This window comes from Corvus hawaiiensis, chromosome 14 (assembly GCF_020740725.1).
Source record: "Corvus hawaiiensis isolate bCorHaw1 chromosome 14, bCorHaw1.pri.cur, whole genome shotgun sequence".
NCBI classification, from domain to species: Eukaryota; Metazoa; Chordata; class Aves; order Passeriformes; family Corvidae; genus Corvus; species Corvus hawaiiensis.
The window spans coordinates 20663422-20684691 of record NC_063226.1 but is presented as its reverse complement, the minus strand read 5'-3'; the positions used below and the strand labels follow the sequence as shown (position 1 = coordinate 20684691).

Below are 21270 nucleotides of genomic sequence, written 5' to 3'. Positions count from 1 at the left end.
ATTCCATTTCCAGGTGCAAAATAAACATTTTCATTGAAAACGTGGTAATGCTAAGAAAAAAAAATACAAATTATTCAACCAGAATTATTGATAGCTTCAGTCGCTGAATTGTTTACACCAAATTCTGTAGGTTTGGTGTTATTTTTTCCCCAGCTGTTAGTGAAGAAGGTTCTCCCAGGCTTGTAGCTCTACTTTGAACAGGCATTAATACAATTCAGAATCCAGAAGAGGCTTCATCACCTGAATTTAAAATGATGATGCCCCATTATTCAGAGCAGACTTGCACATCTGTTCAACTGAACTATCCAAACAACCAAAATCAACATAAAACCCCAGTAAAATCTGATGTTTAGACACTTGATGGAATATTCACAGTCAAAGGAAAACAGCTTCTCAGGTCTGGGACTGTTTTACCTAAGCAGGAGAAAAATAAGGGCAGAACTAGGCACAGAAAAAATGAAAGAGCTGGAGTATGGAGACCAGGGGCTTCCATTCCTTCCTCTCACATTAACATAAGGCCATGTTCAATTCAGTAAAAACAAAGAAAATCAAGGGAAACAACCCTTGATACAGTTCATGTAGCAGAGCTCCCAGTCAAGAGCTGCTACTGAACCCAACACCCTGACCAGGTTACAAAAATGACCCAGGTCACTGATGTGCACTGCAGGAACCTGGGCAGCTACAGCCACGTGCTGAGGCTGTGCAAAGCCAGGAACAGGAGCTGGGACTCCAGTGGAGATGGGGAAAGGGTCACCGTGTGAGCTGATTTTTGTAAAAGAAACAAGCCCGAAAGCAGAGAAGAGCCAGCACACCAGACTAGATGGGCATGGCTGAGACTGTTTGTTAGCTGAGTATGGAACACTAAAGAGGAGCTAGGAAGAGGGAGAAGGAGAGAAGAGCAGGGAAATGCTACATCTACTTTATAACACAGAACTGTATCTCTCTCTTTAGCAATATCTTTATAAATACAGAAATCTCCACAACCATAGGAATATGCAAGAGAGATCTCTGCAGCTCTCCAAAAATTACCAGAGGTCTCCACAGCAGGAGGCAGGGACATTTCCTTCCTGCCCTGTCCCACCTCTTCCCACTGCAGCCAACTCAGGGCCTCTGTGGAGCCAGCAGGAAGCCACACAGCTGAAAACTCAGATACTGGGCTTAAGGTTATGGATTAGACCAGCACTGCAAAGCTGCCATAAATTAGAACAGTCTAGGAGCTGGCAGAAACAGAGATGGCTTTGAAGCTGCTTTTCTGCTCCTTATTTCAATGCTGTTTTACATGGAATGCTTTAGCAGGAGATGCAGACTTGAATCTGTTCTTAAAATACATTATGAGTAGGCAGAAATTTCAGACAGATCATTTAACATTAAAAATTCACTAAGATTATACCCATAAAGCTGTAGAAATAAATAACAAAGAAACACAGGATATAAGAAAAAAGGAATATAAATTTGTAAGTATATTTGCCTTTTTTTTCCTCATTATAGTTTCCTTAATTGTAACAGCAAATGACTGAAAACTTTATTGACTAATGAACAAGAATTACTCCCACAAAATCCCACCCAAATCAACTAATATGACATTCTGAAACAAAAACAAACAGAACTGTTTGCCACATACCTTACATATAAGCACTTTCAGTGTAGGGTGTCTATAGATTGAATCCTTTTGAAAATGGTTCACCTGCTGCCCACAAGCTGTACAACTTACAATTCCATGGAGTCCTTCTTCTATGGAAAGGATTACAAACCACACATCAATTGTTTTCATTCTTATTTAAGAAATCTGTATGTACCTATTGCATTTTCTTACGATACTCTGGACTGTCAGGTTTCTCACATGCCTTTATTTCTGCACCCAGCACCAGAGAAATCTTTCTGTAACCATTTGCTATTTTAGGACTGTTTTTACCCCTGATTTCTATGCTTCACTCAGGGTGAAGATACAATTCTTTCCCTTTGAGAGGTTTAATTTGAGTTAACTGGTCACCTCCTGGAAACACACTTAAGTAAGAATCATCACTAAAATTCTTTCAGAGCAGCTCTGATATTCTGGATGACATTCCCCATTTAATCTCTTTTCAACAAATATCATTGCAGTTCATGTTTGTATTATGACATTTCTTTCACACACAATTTTAGTTTCTCAAAGAAAAGCATGAAAAACTCTAACAGAAAATGCAAGCAATCCTTGTAACAGTGCCTGAAAAATCTTTCCTCACATTTTGTTCTCTTCAGGATAGCAGTTTTTGGGTTTTTCTGAAACTAGAATTTTGCTATGATCCACATGTTCTCCCCATGTTGCTGACTGCTCCCATGGTGTGTGCACCACTCTGCTACATTTGGTCAAGAAAGCTTTTTTTTTTAATGCCAACCCCCCAGTTCAGCTCAGAAGGGGCAAACTTGGGCCTGGCAGGCTCACTCCATGCCAGGCTCTTAAACTGACTAATTAATACTCTGAAATATTTTTGTTTTCAACAGCAGAAAAAAGAAAATCATTTGTGAAACTTCTATACTTCCAAAAACCCAATTTGTGATCAAGCAGATACAGGTTTGGTAAGAGATCACTTAACTGCAACTTGTCCTTTGCTGTCATGTTCAGTGATTAAGTCAATACAGTTTAATTTAATGATTACAATCTGAGTACAGACTCTGTATTTTTTCTATTTTTAATTAACTAATCACTACCCTAGAATTAGAACCAAGCACCAACACCACCATGTTAAGGAACTGAAGGACACAGTTCAGGCTCCCAGCAATCTGCTGCTGAAGCACAGCCTCAGATGGCTCAGGGGGCAGTGAAACAGCTGATCCACCCTCCTAATTCAGTGAAATTCGGAATACAGGATATGTTTGCACCCTCTAGCCATTCCTGACTGCACATCCTGCAGGGTCTGTGGACCTGCAAGTCCCTCTCACGAGCTCCAAACCAGCTCAAACACCAGTTTCAAATGCTGCTGTGACCGTGGATGAACACACCCATCACATCACACTCCTTGGGAAAGAATCCCACATTCTGCAGCACAGAATCCAACCCTGGCACACATCACAGTCCTTAAACTCCTGCAGGAATCACTGAGGGTCCCAGCCAACCCAGGGAGAACATGATATTCCCTGCCAAGTCCTGAGCCACTTCCCTCTTTCCCGTAACCAAGGGGAAGCACTACGGCCTCCTTCCTCCAACCTCCAAGCTGGCACCAGGAAAAGAGAGAATTTATGAAGCAAACCTTTGTAAACCATGTTACTACTACAAATGATGATGATTCAAAGAAATAAACTACTACTAATTCATTAATACTGAGAAACTACTTAGTTAAAAACATGAACTGAATTTATCAGCAAAAATACAACCATAACCATGCTGCAGACACAAAACTTGAAAATAATGACACAGTGCCTCTTACAGTCTTAGGTAAGAGCATTTGGTTGCTAGAAAGGCAAGAGTTTTGCTTCTACCACTATTTCTAATACTCACAGGACATGTAATTCCTACTAGAAATGCAAATGTTTTAAATATATATATATATGTCAGGCACAGTACATGAGTAACCAGTCCAGATACACAAAGGAAAGCCTGCAAATTCCCTAGGGATGGAGATTAAAAAAGCTGGAAGGGCAGGTCATACAAACTGTCCTGGGGGTGCAGACACAGGCCACAAAGCTCAAGCACAAGTGTCTTATCTTTTTAACACTGTACCCCTGAAGAGTCCTGTTGGACCATATGTAGAATTGTTATAAGCACAAATGGAAAGAGCATTTTTATATGAACAGGACATCTTGCGTGGATAAAACAGAACCAACTTCCAAAGTTCATAATTTGGAGGAAACATCAATGCTCAAAATGTCACTGACACCACACGAGCCCAGGTATATGCACAAGCACATTTCCACACAGTCACATTTCACTCCCCTTCAACAGATGGAGAAATAGCACTCAAAAAATTGCTTTAGAAGAGAGCAAGGATCTCAAATGATACAATGGGAAGCATGAACAGCGTGTGCAAGAGCTGTCTGTATGAATACCCTGGGTACTGCTGGACATGTGTGAGCTAAGATATTGCCAGTAGAGTTAACAAAAATATCTGCCTTCTTATTGGCTACATTATACATAATCCTCCCTCCTCTCCTTTACTTTTGAGGGAAAAAAAAAGAGAAGAGAGAAATTAATTTCTGTTAGTATTATAATCTACCTAACTTCTAAGTTTTAGCAGCAGCTATGGCAAACCAGCTGGCACAGCATCTTTTCAAAGGTAATCCTAGAAGGGCCCACTGGTCGGGAATTTCCCACAATTTAAAAGCAAAACAAAAAAGTCTTTATAATGTTTGAGGATTTAGGATTTTTTCTTAGCTCACTGATGGATAATCTGCCTATACACGTCCCTGCTCAAACATGGTTGCTTTCCTGGTGAGTCAGTGAACGTTCCTGTATCAATGGTGCTCCAATAGAATTCCTTAATAAAGGAATACCTGTAACACCTGATTGCAACCAAGCAACTGCACCTAATGAAGCATCCTATACCTACTGAAAATAAGGAGTTTAATGGGAACTAATCTTAGCTTTCACTGCTGCATTGCAGGGGCAGCAATGGAGGCTAATTTCTATCAGCTAAAATCCTCAATGAACAAAAAGCCAGAAGAGTGGAGGTATTTTTAGGATAATTTATCAGAAATATGGACAATTTTTAGATGTACCAAATGTGGTCGTAAGCAACAATTTAAACCCGTTTCAATAGATGTTTTAAATTGTATTTACCTCCACGCTTTTTGGGAGCTTCAGGTTTCATTTTAACGGTATTTCTGCTTCTAAATTCAGGCCCTTTAAAATCATCTTTGTCTTCATTCAGCACTGGCTCAGGCTGTACAACCACTGTACCTAGAATAATTTTATTTAGAAATTGGAAACCATTACACATCCAAGTGAAGTGCAAAAGTTCTGATTAATAAAGCCAACACCAAAAAAAAAAAAGTGCAATCTGTTGACTAAAACTCAACAAAGTTTTGAATGCACAGATGTTCACAGAAAAAAAACCAAAAAAACCAAAAACAACACCACACATTTCAAACTACACCTGTGTTGCAGCTGTAGGACAGAAGCCAAGGACTGAATGGGCTGAGGAGCAAATCCTGCTCTCTCTGCCCTGCTGTGGCACGTGCAGGACAGGACTGTCACACTGCTGGGGGGGTGTAGGACAGGAACTTGCTACCAATAAAGGACATCACTTAAATCCCTCAAAACCCTTAGAATAGCTATGCTTTTCTCTCTTTGCCCCCTTCTATTCAGTTTCCCTGAAACTGAAATAACTTGATTTATTTCAGCGTGAAATAAACAAAAAAGCAATGGAATAAAACCTGTTTTGTCTTTAACAACATTCAAAACTGACATTTTCATTTAAACAAAGTACTTATCAAAATTATGTGAAGGAAAAAGCGTATCTTTCCTATTTAAGAGCCCAGTTTTGTTGTGAGGACACTGAAAATAATCTAATGTTCTGAAAAAATTATTTTAGAGTGACTGCTCTAAATACTGCTACTCATGCAGTAAACAGCAGCAATTTTTCCTGTAACTTTCATAGGTAAGAAATGGAGATTAATCCAACTCACACTGCAGCTAAGAGCAGAGGGATGTAGGCCTACAGTGTTAACTGTTTCTAAAAGGTGCTTAAAAATACATCCAATAATGGCATTCTCCTCCCAGAGTTAGTTTTGCCTTTGTTGATCTAATTGCTAATAACCTCAAAGACAGAACAGTAAAGTAAGACCTCCAGGTGTCAGAGCTTGAGACTCCTGCAAAACAACAGAATAAATCATTTCCCCTCTTTTGTGATGGTTTTATACAGATGTCAGCAGGCATTGGAAATTAAGCCACCAGCACATCCTTGGGCACCCATGGATTAAAATATGCTGGGTTCCAAACTGAAGGTGCTCAGGTTCCTCTTTTTGTGTGGACAGAAAACCAACAGGACCTTCAAGAGGCATTTTACTAATACATGTGCATTCTAGTGAATTATTTATGCTGCATCATAATCTTGGCTAATTTGCTGAATTCAGAAACAAGAGAAAAAAAGACATGACCTACCTTTAGGCAAGCTTTGCATATCTACATCATTTTCTGAGTTCTCATTTGAAATATCTTCATTTACAGTTTCATCTACGATTTGTTCATCATCTGACCCAACATATTTTGTTACAACTGTAGGTTTCCTGCATAGACAGAAAAAAAACCCCATGGTCTGACAAATAGTACATACTGCAATTCAGGCAAGCTTTGCCTGCAAAGCACCATATTAACTGTGAAAAACTAAGTTCTTTTTAAATTAATTGAAGACATTATGAAGTGGGATGCTCCAAGTTACTACAATACATAAATTGTAGGTTAATTTTCTGGTTTGGAATAGGAATTCTCCCCTCCCACGTGAAATAAAAATATATACTAATAAAATATTTTTGTTGCAAAACCAAGGTTTGATGTGTTTTTAAGAAAGTTACAGTTCCAGGAAAGAAGGCTAAAAGAAACACAAGTGAATGTCTGCTCATGAATTTTATACATCCTTCCAGGTTTAACAGGCAGCACAAAGAGAACACAGATATTAGCAAATTACAAAAAGCATCTTGGCAGAAGAGATGCTTGCAAGGAAACGAAGGAAATGCAGAAAGAAATGAAAAAGCTGTTGAACAAAAGGATCAGCTGACAGAATTCCACACAAACATAATTCAGAACTGAATCCATGAAAATGAACCAATTTACTATGTGAGAATGGGGAGAAAATAATACAGAATATGGAGCACATTTTTCAGTAGTCTGAAGGCAATGCATGAACTACTGCAGGATACTGGTTTTGTCAGTACAAGGCACAATATGATAAATGGATGAGTGAAAATCCCTTTAGTGATAAGACAGGAAGCAAAAAACGGGACTAAAAAAGTATATGAATGAAAAGAGTTCAGCAGGACACTGGATTCAAAAGATGAGGGAGAAACTAAAGCCAAATTTAAAACCACACTCTCAAATATGGCATCAAGACAAACATAAAAGGAAGACTGAAGAATATTAATTCCAGCAGACATGATAAAATAAAGCAACTTGGATTAAAAGGAGAGTGAAAAGAGATACAGACTTTTAAAGAGCAGTACTAAGGCAGCTGTGGAAAGCTCAACTCCCTGCACAGTTCACTGGGATTTAACAAAAATCACAGAGGACAGAATTTTAGTGACCATCAGCTGAGAGCAGATGAGGAGGACTTTGACTGGAGCAAGTCTGCTCTTACTTGGGACACAAATGATTTGTCTTCTGTAGGTTCAAGCAGCTGGTAAACAATTCACTCCATACTTTTTAGATCAAAGAGGGGGAAAAGGATTAAGCAGGCATACAGCAAATGGCAGTTTCTACACAGGACAACTCAACAGCACAGTCCGATGCTGCACTCTCCCAAAAATAAAGCAAATAAAGCCTCTTTTTCTGTGCATGACCCAAGATACAGGTTTGGAAGAATCCTACACGCATAAATAGCAAGACTGAAGGAACTCTTGTATAAACTCCTTTGTCCTGAAGATATGGGATAATTTTGTCTTTGTTAATAATAATGAAGCTTTAGCATCTTATCCTTTCACCCTGAGAAATCATTTGAATTTTAAGTGTACTATGAGGCATTTGCTTTACCAGCACTCTGCTGATTTCATGGATTTATACTGGTATGGACCAAAAATATTTGACATAGTGCACGCACTTTTCTACAGCTTCCCATACCCAAAAAGTAATTTATTGTTTTATTTTCCAAACCAACCTTTTGGAACGGGATAATCCTAAGGATTTGGTTCTTTCTGAAGAACTACTTCCCTAAAAACAAGAAAAAAAAAAAGTAAAAGTCAACACATTTATATCCAAGGGACATGTCAAAAAACAGTTTCTTGCATTAATCAGAACACAACTCAGAAGTCACCAGGGCGCTTATAAAAAAACACTTTAAGAAGTGCAGCCGGAAAAGCAGTAACTACAAGTGGCAATTTCAACAGTGACACCAGTACAGTTAAACTGGATCTGTGGAGTTTCAGATCAGAAGTCAGCAGCTTACACAGGCCTGTGAATGCTCTTCATGCTATGTGAGGAAACCATCCCCTTTTCCAACACACCATTCCAGAGGGTTCTGGCACTCAGGAGCAGCAGCAGCCTGCACCCAGGAATTGCCAGCAGAACAGACTCTTGTTATGTGGCTCATGTGCCAGAAAGCACTGGCTGCCTTCAGAGCAAAACTGATTTTTTCAGCCGTTTTTGCACTCAGATCACAACTAGGTCTGGGCAGTTTAAAATACCTGAATTTACAGCAGTAAAGGCAAACTAAGGCAGGACACTGGCACTTGTGTTTTCTCTACAATGTTAAGATACTGTCCACCAGAATGTTTCCAACAGGAGAACAGACAGAAGTAAGAAATACCACATGAAAAATTTCTGCTCTTGTTTAACACAGATCCAGTATGTCCATTTTTACTTTTTTTAAAAAGGGAGCATATTTGCCTAAAAGAACAGCTAAGTACCTGCTGTTATCTGAGTAACAGGGTGAAGGGTGATGACATTAACGGGTGCTTCTCACAGTATTATTTATTGTAAAAGCAACAGACTGAACTCAGCTGCCGTGCACTAGACATGCAAACAGAATTCAAAAGCATTTTTATTCCTACCTCATCCCTACTGTTCTCCATTGAAGCTGGACTTCCTTTAGGTTCTCTACTTTTACCTATGGAGAGAAATTAAAGGAGTCCACTGAAATGCAAGGAACATCAAAAGTTCTTCACACTGCACATCACAGCATTGTTTGTGTTTCACCAGCCTGGCTAGAGATAACTGTGACTTTCAGAGACAAACTGCTGCACAACAAAAAAGACATTCCATTGTATGGCATAAATGTTACAGAAATAATTCAGAAATCCCTTTCAGTTCAGTCCCTGGGAGCCTTCCTCTGTTGGTGAAGAAATACTGAAGCACTGGCAGTGCAACTGCATGCAGAAATAGTATCATTAGTGCATTTTTGCTGATATCTAAGTTACTACAAGTATTTTCTCTTACACATCTTGACATAAGAAACAAAGTATTAAATCTGGGATCATGGAACCACAGACGAAAATCTCATTTGATCCAAGATCTGACTGAGAATTCTTCTTTCTCAGTCTTGGGAACCGTGGAAAACAAAGCCTAAAGACCTGCAACCTATTGGCACTTGCTCCAATCCACCAGTCCTGGAAATGGAAAGGAAAGTTTGGAGTTCAGTGATTGAATGATTCTTGTATGAAGTTGCTCCAAAAGCTTAGGAACAGGGATTTTACAGATGCTGAGTAGGCAGTATAATTATTGGATACTTGTCAGGATTATTTGTGATTTTAACAGAAAACTACTAGGACTGCAACTTCTTTATCCTTAAACTTCAGTTTTGGGGAAAACCAAACCATTTTCTTCTATACTTTGAAAAAACTGAATCACTCAGAGAATTCAATGCTGGATATTTGACCTCTGCTGAATTGTTTGAGTAAATTTCAGGGAAAATCATCCAGCCATTTCCACGTGTGAAGGGGGAAATAAAAAATGGAAGCAAACAATGCTTTTGGCCTTTTCAAATACCTGAAATTTCTTCTCTAGAATATTACAGGCATTCCCCTATTGTGAGGGAGGAACCTGAGATTTGGAAGGAGAGTGACATTTCTTCTGGAGCTTGGATAGTGCCCACCTTCTGTTCTTGACCAATTTTGCCCAAGTGATAAACCCATGGAAAATACCATCTTGGAGAGCTTGGCAGAGCTTCCCCTACTCTGGCAGCCCCAGTGTGTGCATACTCTGCACTCAGACTGGCAGCCTGATGCACATGTGCTATTCCCAAAGCAGCTGAACGTGCTCCAGTGCCAGTTTCTCCGTGTGCCCGGGCTGTGTGCACGTCATACCCACCAAATGACCCCACGTGCTGCAGCCATCCCCTCCCAACTCAGTGCTGACCCGGCTACTCCTGCCCCAGCCACTCCAGGACTCCCAGAGAGCAGGGCTTCCCCTGGGATTGCTGCTCCAGGGAACGAGCTGCACTCTTGGAGCAAGAGCAGGCAGTCTGGCTCTCCTGAGCTCTCCATGACTCTTCTGCTGGCACCCATGCATTGGAGAGGAGGGAGATATCCAGTTCCAGTGCAGAGGGGATAAAGGAACATTATTAAGGCTAGAAAGCAAGTACTGCTTCCTATTTTAACTGACCTCTGTGTGTGGCAGGGACCTAAGTTTAGGGTATGAAGTAGTTTCAGCTAATACTCTACTGATTTCTAACACCCAACCCTCCCAGGCCACACTTAACCACCTTCATCATCATCTCCCTCCTCACAACACTCTACCCAATAGTTCACATATCCTCCAAATGCTGCAACAAAACAAGATCCATTACTAAATAAATCTGATTTGGCCCCAGTCACACCCATAACTTCTGCTTGTAATGAGCATCCTGTGGATTAAAAAAAAAGCAAGTACAGTTGCTAAAGACACTTTCATTATGCACAGAACATTAGGAGGGGAAGGAAATTTGCACAATTAATTCTGGCATTTCCTAGTATTTAAGTGTTTAATTCTGACTCTTCAACTTTAATATGTTCTTTTAGATCTCAAACCCAACATTAAAATATGTCTGCTATGAATTTGCAAATGTATCCATTTCACAGACAATCTGTGTTTTACAGCAAGGAACCAAATGCTAATTTTTAACTACAGAGGATAAAGGGAGAAGATTTCTTTTTCCCAGTGTGCTCCTCAGCAAAATTTCACTTTGAGATGCATCTACAGCACAGTTTATTTTACTATTCAGCTGAAGCATCATGAGTAGTTTCTTTTTCCTATGCTAACAGTTCCATTTGATGCTGGTGTTGAGGAAGTGAGTGCCACAGGCAACAGACTCTCTCTCTAAACAAAACATTAAAAGATAAAAACTACATGCCACAAAACCCATGGAAGATATTACTTAAGATAACAGGAGTTAGAAAATAAATTCTGTAATACAGCCAGTACACTCACACTCTCCTGCACTCCACCACATTAACACAACTTTTAGCTCATTAAACAGTAGAGATTGAAAGGTTTTGCACCTGTATCCAGTCCAATTTAAAGTAAGAAACAAATTTAACCAGTTAAATTTGGAAACAGATTTTATTCAGTACTGACATGAAATAGTTTCACTTTTAATCACTGTCAAAGTGTTTAAACTTTGTTACCTATGTGTAACTTAGAAGTAAAAATTTCCAATACCAATTCTGACCTAGAAGAGGACTCTAGGTTTTTTTAGAAGTATTATTTTCTTTCCAAATGTTTCCAGCATGTAGGTAGAAATCTTTTTCAAATTACTATGAAAGCATAATCTCCAGAACTTCTTCCACACCTACAAGGACTGCAAAAGCTTTACTACAGCAGAAAAACCGAGACACTGCATTTATAAATTCAGGAACGCTGAACAAGGAACTCCTAGCACAGCAAATACGTGTGTGTTTGCTATCTCATGTTTCATAGGAGGGAAATTACCAGAAGATCAGATTTTTTTCATCTTTAGAAAGATTCAAATTGAAATAAATATTGTATCAAAGGCCTACTGTGTATTTATCCAGATATCACCACTTAAATCACATTAAGGCTTCGTGTAAGTACCCCAGCGAATTGTGATAGAGTGAAACAACAGCATCAAGTTATTTGACTTTAGAATCACATATACATTGAAAATAAACATAAAACATCCCTTTACCTATACTTTTGTTTTTAGATAATGCTGGAGGAGAGCTTGCGTCCTCAGATTCTTCTGATGAGTGAGCCAAGAAGTCATGGAGTTTCTGTACCAAAGTATTCAACTTGCTTTCACTGTTAAAATACAAATAATATTTAGAGTTACTTACATATCTCACTCCAATTTATCAAGCTTGAAAGAAATTATGTTTAATCTCAATTAATGCATCTACAAGAGATTTAAGCATCTGTTTCTGCACAAGTATATCAGAGCAAATAAAAAACATATAATTTTGCTAAATACTGAGTGAAAGAGTAGGTGCAGCTTTACTGGCAAAAAAGCACTAAAGATTTTGTTCATAATAAAAAGACTGTTTTAAGTAATTTTCACTGTTTACAGTTATTGACACAATTCAAGAAAGTCTGAGTGGTAACGCTGCTATGACATGAAGACAGCAAAAAATTAATATTCTACTTGTCAGAAGCCAGACAGGTAAGAATAATAAAGTCTTTATTTTACTACCAAAAATGTCACCTTTGGGATATAAACCACGAGAACTAACAGGAGAGTTTCACCTGCAAACTTAGAAACAAACAGGTCCACTGAATATGAAAGTTTGCTGATGCCAAACTTTTATTAAACCTACCATCTACATGTTGTGTTGTGTTAATTTCATCAAGAAACAGCCATGCAGGACCATATCATTCCTTTGTATGAGTACTGATAATTAACTCATAAAAAATAATCCCCTGGCAACTTTCACTGTACACTTTTAGACCCCAGGAACTGTCAGTCTTGTGCACATTTACTGATTACAGTAAAAAGCAACACCTCGATCCCAGGCTTTCCTTGAAAAGCTGTTCCATTTCATAACCTCCATGTTACCCCCTGGCATTTTACAGGGTTTATTTCTCCCAAAACTCCTACAATTTCCCAGGACAAGGTTTTTCCAGCTGCCCTGACTGAGGCCAAGGGCGCTCAGCCCCTGTTCAGAAGCTGCTGCTGAGCTGTTTGCTCCCTCCCCTCCTATCAGCCCCTCTGGAATCTGCCAGCTGATCTGTCCTGACTCATCATGCCTTATCTGCTGCTCCAGACACTCTCCCACTGCTGACCTACCCTACCCCCAGCAGAAGTGAGCCCAGCTGAAGGATCAAGGATTCCACCCTTCCCACTGTTTTGTTTTCCCATTAATTTCAAAAGAGACTTCTAATAGCAAGAAGAAATTACATTTTCTGTGCCTGTTTTATTGGTCATAGGAATTTTTGAATAATCATCCAGAGCACTCACCTTTACCATCTCTACCATTTCTCTGAACACATCCATTTGTTAACTTCTGACTTTCAATTTAACTGTTATGGCTAAAAAAAAATCCCATTTTATCAGAAGGATGTGAAGGTGAGTGCCCTCTTGAGCAGTGAGTGGGGCATCCTCATATCAATGCCAGTGACTATTCCAACCAGTGAAAATTACCACATAAAACAGTGTAAACCATCCATTTAAAAAAAAAATCATCTGCAGTTTCTTTAAATCTCCTGAGGTACTCAAAATAAAACAAAATAGCACTTTGCAATGAAAAGATTTTCTGCATGAGTGAAGGGCACTTTTCTTTTGAGGCTACATATGTACCATCAATCACTCGAGCAAGTCTGAAAGAGCGGAACAAAGCTCTTTAACTCTCAAGAGTACCTTAAAATTTTTCTCTCAATCTGTCCAAAACTCTTTCCCTCTAATTACTGGACTCATGCTGCTACACAACTGCCAGTTCCCTAATCTTGGGCTTCCCTTTTTCTCATGGATGGAAGGCATACTCGGAAAACATTACAGAAGATGATAACAGTACACTGCAGTCTTAACAGCTTGCAATTTCTCCTTTAAAAAGGAGATTTAATGACAATTTACTTGCATTAAGTGAAAAAAAAAATTAGAGTTGTTCAGAATTATTTGATGGTAAAAGCATATAAAGAGATTTTATATCCATTCCAGATGGTCTGAAGAAATAAAGCACATTTAGAAGGCCACAAGAAAGTACATTTTTGGTAGTAAAAACAACAAAAAAAACCCCACACATGGGGAATTCTGCTCATTTAGTTTATAAATAACTTGTTTTGGTAACAGCATTTTAGAAAGAAAATAGGAGCCATAGATGAGTTTAGTATTATTGTTGTCAATGCAAAACAAATTCAGAACAGTATGCATGTGTCTTTGTGACTAATACTTGGAACATTATCCACTATCATATATTAACTCTTATCCTAACTAACCTAAAATTATCATTTTCAGAGCAAAATGTGCTTGCTGACAACCAATCAAAAAGATGATATACAAACTAATACTAAAAAGTCTTCTCGACTTGGTTTTTCTCTTGATTATTCATATTTTGTGCCATAAGCCTTTGTTACGGAATACCAGGTCAAATCTAAGTAAAGGTGTTACACTTACTATACTTCACTAGAGAGAAATGTTAATTTAGGGCAACGCTTTACCTGGTTTTGTACAAAATACAAAAATACATGATTTTGTGTCATGCATTTATACTTGAGAATAGTAATCCATCGTTTTTGTTTAAAGCTTCTACTGCAAAATGTTTATTCTTTGCAGTACAGATCCAGTCATTATTAAACTGATCACAACCTATAAACGCGTGTTTTTCACAAAAACATCGGAGCCTAAAAATGTAGAACCATCCCTGAAGCACTACTGAGGCAAGCAGGCTCCTCTACACTGACAGTCCCCACAGTATTTATTAGTGTTTTCAGACTGGAGTTTTCTAAGCAAATGGCTTCCCCATCACTGTAGAGTTATTTCAACACTGTTCAGCCTAATTAAAACAGGACTGAAAGGGAAGGTGCCCTGCTATTATTGGTTTGGCCAGGAACCTGATTCGTGACCTTGGGAACTACCTTGGAACATGCAATTCCTTACCTACATTCAGAGCAAGTGCTGTAAAAGCAAACAATAAATGTCTGGCCCTTACAGGATAACAAAACATCCAGAGTAGGCAAATTACCTCTAAATGAGTCCACAAATAATTAGAATAAATAAAGAGCCAGACAGGCTGTGTCCTAATCTAGGCATAACACACTTCATTCCATCTGGCTCTTGAGTGCTGTCCCCTTGGATGTTCTTACCTGTACCAGGTTTGTGTGCTACAGGGGGGCTACAGGGGTGACAAACTTCTGTGCAGAGATGCCAAAAGCTTCCCCCATGTCCAACTGAGCCAACACCAGCCTGCTCCAAGAGGGACACGCTGCTGGCCAAGGCTGAGCCCATCAGCAGTGCCCATAGTGTCTCTGGGATTATATCTTTGGGAAGGGAAAAAAAGCTGCTGCACAAGAGCAGCTGGGAGAGAGGAGTGAGTATGTGACTGCAACAACCCTGCAGACACCGAGGCCAGGGAAGAAGAAGGGGAGGAGGCACTCCAGGGCTACAGGAGAAATACACCTGCAGCTCATGGGGGTCCACAGTGGAGCAGAGACCGAGCTGCAGCCCATGGAGGAGCCCACACCAGCACAGGGTGATGCCCAAAGGAGGCAGTGAGCCCAGGGGAAGCCTGTGCTGGAGCAGTCTCTTCCTGAGCCCCATGGGATGGGAAAGGACCCACGCTGCAGCAGTTCGTGAGGAGCAGCAGCCCATGGGAAGGACCCACATGGGAGAAGTCCATAAAGAAGCATCTCCCACAGGAGGGAGCCCACACTAGAGCAGGGAAGGAGTGTGATGAGCTGACCACAGCCCCCAGTCCCATCCCCCTGCACCGCTCACCAGGAGGAGGCAGAGAATCAAGTGAAGTTGAACCGGGGAGAAAGGGAGGGGTGGGGAGAAGGTGTTTTAACACAGGGGATTTATTTCTCATTACCCTGCTCTGATTTGATTGGTAATAAATTAAGCTGATTTCCCCAAGCAGAGTCTGTTTTGCCTGTGATGGCAATTGCTGAGTGATGTCCCTATCCTTACCTGAATTTGAACTTTTCATTGTGCTCTCCCTCCCCTGCCCAGCTGAGGAGGGGCAGTGACACAGTGGGTACTCACCACACAACCTCACCCCCTGTGCCAGCTGATGATTGTGCTTCCCCAAAGCAAATCACATCACCTTGGACAAATAAAATTTTAAGGAACAACTAGTTTTCATTTGGATCCAACTTGCCACACATTCACATGATGATATTTCTTCTGAAGGCAGGTGAGGTGATGAGAATTCATAACCAGGGCAGTGGAAGGAGTAGCACTGACCATTTCAGCAGCAAACCCAGGACACATTGGATTATCTTATGAAACAGCACTGAAAACCTTGTTATTGCACTCAGTTTCTATTTGCTTTCTTCAGACACTTCAAAAGTGGAAGAAGGGTATGTCTCAGTTATTGTCAACATCTGGAACAAGAACCTGAAAGCTACATTTTCTTTAAACAAACACCTACCAACTATTAGTCTAAACAAGTGTCCCTTATCTGCATTTCAAGTGGCTCCCAAAAGTGATACAGGAGTCCTTTCCAGCTTTTATCTATCCCAGGGTTGACAAATATGCTTTTTTTAAGCATATGCCTTCCTTAAGTTCAATACCTGTCTAAGATTTTTCTATGTTTAAACTTTTAAAATAGTTCAAGGCACAAGTTTTTTAAATTAATGTTTACAGTTGCTTCAAGTTAAGTCTCAGCCATTTTTCACTTTTGAAACTGAAACGAAACACTGCAGAACAGTGTTTAAACAGACAAAATTAAACACTCCTTAGGAAAAATAATTGAAGAAAAATAAAACCAGCTGTACTTTTAAACTGCTGGTCTGTAGACTGTCATCCTCTGCTTCAGACTGTATCCCTGTCTGAACAGCAGAAATCCAACAACCCACAGCAAAAGTCGCAGTATTTTATTTAGGATAGTGGGAAGAGAGACTACTCCTAAGCCTTGATATAATCAGGCCAGTATTCTGTCACCTGCAAATCTTCATAAAAGTTTTTCCTGATGAGAAGGAAAAGGGTTAGAATTAGCCCAATTCTAAGATTTCAGTTACAAGGGCAGAGTCTACATTGTTGTTTCACATAAATATCATGGCTGAACACACATGAATGAAATAGCTTAAAGCTGTGGGAAAGAGTGAAAGAGGACAAAACCTGCAATAGAAGTTGCTTATTTTCTTATCCCAATTTAAAAAAAATGGAGTGAACACACCTGCCGTGTCCTAAGAAACCTACTTCTCTCAGAAAAAAATACAAAAGCAAAAAATAAAATCAGCCTAGCATTATATTACTTGAACAAGTAAAACATAGTTTTGTAATGGTGGGGAAACAGAGCACTTCATCCCAGGGGTTGTTTTTTAACTCAACAATGGTTTTCTGCAGGCAAAGCAACATGACACTGTAAATCCTAGATCCGATTCATATTTTGGACCTTACTTATACTGATACACCAATCATGCCAACAAGTGAGGTTTCACACTCAAGATTCACACAATCTGTTCGTGTTGGCATGAACCAGCTCTACTGCTCAAGGACACAAACCCTCACACCCCGCACACACCTGATGCCATCCACACTCTTCAGTCCTTTCCTTTCTCCTCCACTCCACACAAGGGACCTCTGGACATGTCTTAGTCCAACCCCCAGCACAAGAAGAGACAGGTACAGGTCACCCAGGAAAATGTCCAGCCAGGTTCCAAGTGACTCCACAGATGGAGGCCCCACAATCTTTCTGGGTGACCTGCTCGTGTTTGACCATTATCACAGTAAAGCACTTTTCTTGTGTTTAGGAGGAATTGTACCACATTAAACTTACTAGATCAGATACATCAGAAAATACCTGAACACTAAAGCTCTGACTGAAAAGAGATAGAGGCATCTAGCACTTCATCGGAGATTCTGTATGTAACACTTTGCTAACACACACTCACTTTTTTACTTTGTTTAGAACTGACTTTAAATCCACATGGGCTTAATCAAGTGATACCTGGTACAGCTGAAGACACTCAACGATGTGGATGAAGTAATTTTAGAGCTTAAATACAGCATAACAGGTTCAGACAAGTAAACAGAATTATTCTCCTCCAGACACACAAGGGGAATGAGAAGGCAACAGTCCAAAGTCACTAAGAGACCCTTTATCCTGTTCAAGGAAGATTACACAATTTCTTTCTGTTGACACGGTGTGAGTTATCACACTTCATTCACTAAGAAGTGAAAAAAACCCCAACTTTGTTTTTAACCTGTTTCTTTAATGGAATCTTAAAAAACCCAAACAAGCAACATCACCACAAACCCACAAGGCAAAAGTAAGACAAACAATCTCATTGTTAGGTTTGTTTCAATGTCACCAAGAAGTGTAACTTCAATGGTGAAAGATCCTGCAAGCTGAAAAAGACTGAAGCCACCAAGTGAAAATCTAAACACAGCATTTTCACCTTTATGAGACAAAAATCATGACAAAGTGCACACCTTACTCTGGTGATTCAGGAAAAGAAGCTCAGTCTAGCACAAACCAAGCTGTATTTAAAATGCTTAAACACACTCCGTGTGAAGGGAAGGAAGGACCCACGACCAAGAGCAATCAGGGCCCTCTAACTCTAAAAATGCCTTTTGCTTCATTTGCCTTCTGCTCCCTGGAGCTGATCACAGATTCTCAAGGAAACATCCTTCAGTATAAACTCAGCCCGAGAATCAAAGCCTGGCCCTTCAACTCTCCCACATATTCCCAATCACAGTTGCCACAGCTTTAAGGGTTGTAGCTCATCCAAAGGACAGGTTTTCATTCTACAAGATAAAAGCCATCTCAGTCCCAAATTTATTGCCTATTTTTTAGTTTTGCTTTACATGACAGACGCGTTTGCCCAAAAAAGCTTCTAGGCTGAACCTATTAAAGCCTACAGTTGGACCTACTCAGACAGAAATTTCTACAACTATGCAACTTTCGGACTTGCAAATGAACTGCTTCAACAGCACTACAGCTGACATTGGCAGCAACCTGTGTCATCAAGTTCTTGATTTTTTCAAGGTTTCACTCCTTTTCTAACAAAAAACCCAAAAAACAACACAAATCGATCCACCACCCACCTTGAGTGGCAACTGCATTTCACCACAGACTATGATAGCTTTATGCTCCTCCTTTAGTAAATAAATCAGGATACTTCACCGCTTTTAAAGTCAACATAAAACCTTCCATTATATTTGCCACTGAATTTCTACAATTTCTTCTTTCTCCTGCTGCCACACCAAGGGAACAACCTGCCACTGACCCATCCATGAACTGATTCATGTTTCCAAATCACCTGCAGGCACGAGCTGAGCTCCAGCAATACAAAGTGTGATTTCACGATGTTCAGCACTATCCTTAGGCTTTCCCTTTATAAAAGACACTTCTGGTAATCCAGTTTAAACTGTACTTGGTCACAGGCTGCAGACATTTGTTTTTATGGTGAACACAGCACATTTTATCATCACTTTGGTATTGTCTTTTGGTGAGGTATAGGGACATAAAAAGCACTATCTTTTCCACCCTTCAAGCAGAGGGTACAAGGAGCTCATCTGTAACAGAACTGAGAATTTCAAATTCCCACAATGTTAAGGTCACCCTGTTATAGAATTTGTATTACACATCCCTTTGTCACACCAAATTATTTCCTAGAAAATGAATATACCTTCGGTTAAGCCCTATAAAGACCCTGACACAGTTTCCAAAGCCCTAACAGACAATACTGTATAAAACCAGAAATAACAAACTCCCTGCACTGAGTTCTTCTCCCAGAGAATTTCATTTAAGTGCTGCAGATATTGGTTCTGAGGCATATCTGGCACTGAAGATGACACAGTTTTGCTCTTCTTCAGGAAGAATCAAAGAATCTGCCTATGCCCATTCCAGAACAGCGTGGAAGACAGAGAACTTCCACTGTCCCTTTAGGGAATACAGAAGATTGGTGTTGACTTACTTCCAATTATATTATTGTGGCATCAAGTAACACACCTCAAGCAACCCTACAATATCACTCAGAACAAAGACATTCAACTGACTCAAAAATGCACACAATTTAATAAAAACTTTAAAACCAAATGACCAATATCATAATGTGAAGTGAGAAGTCTGGATTAAAGAAACCCAAGAACAAAGCTTATTTTGCCAACTTAAAAAAAAAACCTACATTCATTGACTACCAGATAGTTCAAGTAAGGAGGATTCAAAACTTGTTTTCTTTTCCTATTGCTGTGCTTATTTTGTATGATGTATGAACTGGTAAGAACAGCTTAGGTCAGTATGACAAAGATTCCTCCCCTTTAAAAGAAAAAGACAAAAAAAAAAAGTTTTTGGGGCAAAAGTTATTGAGACATCTTTATAAATATTTACAGAAGCAACACTTTTTTAAAGTTTCTCAGTAAGTGATTCCAGGTTTTATCATTCTAAATTTCTCATTCGGGACATGGGAGAATCCTAGGATCTTTATATTAAATAAAAGTATTCCTTATAATAATAGTTCAGAACTTCTCTGGGAACAGACTAGTATTGATTGATTACTTGCCTCTGAAACACTCTATCTTCCACAAGAGCTGGGAATAGATTTTCCATCCCAATTCAGTTTTTTGCACATCTTCCCAAGATTTCTAACAGCGATCCCCCAGTCCTTTATTTCTGCACACCTCTGACATGGGCAAAACTACAGAGGCAGAGGATGAAGTGACAGAAATGCAGGCAGCTGACAGCCACCAGGACTTGTGGGAAATGGGAACAAAAGAGAGGAAGACAGGGTGTGCTTTTCTTTTTCATTTCTTTCTCTCCAACTCCAGTTTTAAGCAGAACTGGAATGGACAGAAATAAGGAAAAGCCCATGCAATGTGTTCACCACAACCCTGAAATGCTGGGACCCTGCAATGCTGTGCCCAGCTCCTGGAACAGATCTTGTGAAGTACAAACTGCTCAAGATGAGCTCTACGCAGGATGGGACTTGTAACAAACATTTAACCTGAATGAGAATTGAGTTCATAAAAAGGAGGAGAGTTTGGACCACCAAAAAAATTTTATGCCTATCTACTTAAAAGCAGTTTGTGACAGGGCTGCTTACTCTGTGGGCAGATTCCACCCAAAGACAGCACACAATCTCAGACCTGTTCTGTCCATGCTGTCTCATCTTCAAGATCACAAATTATCTGAAATAATCCAATCCTCTCTGCAGGTAGCCCAAGAAATTGCACGGGAAATGTATGAGCTTCTGCATCCTCTTCCTCCAAAGCACCAACTGAAGCAGGCCCTTGGTAGTAGCAATAATTGTGGCACTAATGACAACACAAGAACATGGCAAGGATTAAGTACAAATCCTTCCTATTATAGACCAGGAACAAGCGTTTCAAGAAAAGGCAAACAACATTATGGATGACAGAGAAGAAAATATGACAATCACAATAAAACAAAAAGTGAAGTGGTGCTAATGGAAGAGCATTTTTCAGAATATAAAATACTAATGGCGACAGAAAACTGGACCATAAGTATTAGTAACTCAGATCTTTTTGTTCTACAAAAATCAAACTCCACCCTTGATTTTCAAGGGCTGGAGAATAAAGAGGAGAAAGCCTCTTAATT

The 21270-nt window shown here is 39.7% G+C and overlaps 1 protein-coding gene across 2 annotated transcripts in view; it reads right to left on the bottom strand.

Annotated features, from left to right (window-relative positions):
- Nucleotides 1-21270, bottom strand: part of ATRX (ATRX chromatin remodeler) — a 66234-nt gene that overhangs the window by 43693 nt on the left and 1271 nt on the right. Inside the window, exons 2-7 of one of the 2 annotated variants that reach the window (XM_048318405.1) lie at nt 11745-11857; nt 8674-8729; nt 7782-7834; nt 6077-6201; nt 4754-4873; nt 1622-1731 (exon numbers count right to left, since the gene is read on the bottom strand). In XM_048318405.1, the coding sequence (XP_048174362.1) occupies nt 1622-1731; nt 4754-4873; nt 6077-6201; nt 7782-7834; nt 8674-8729; nt 11745-11857 (577 nt within the window). The remainder of the gene's footprint in view (nt 1-1621; nt 1732-4753; nt 4874-6076; nt 6202-7781; nt 7835-8673; nt 8730-11744; nt 11858-21270) is intronic. The other variant, XM_048318406.1, reaches the window with a different exon arrangement.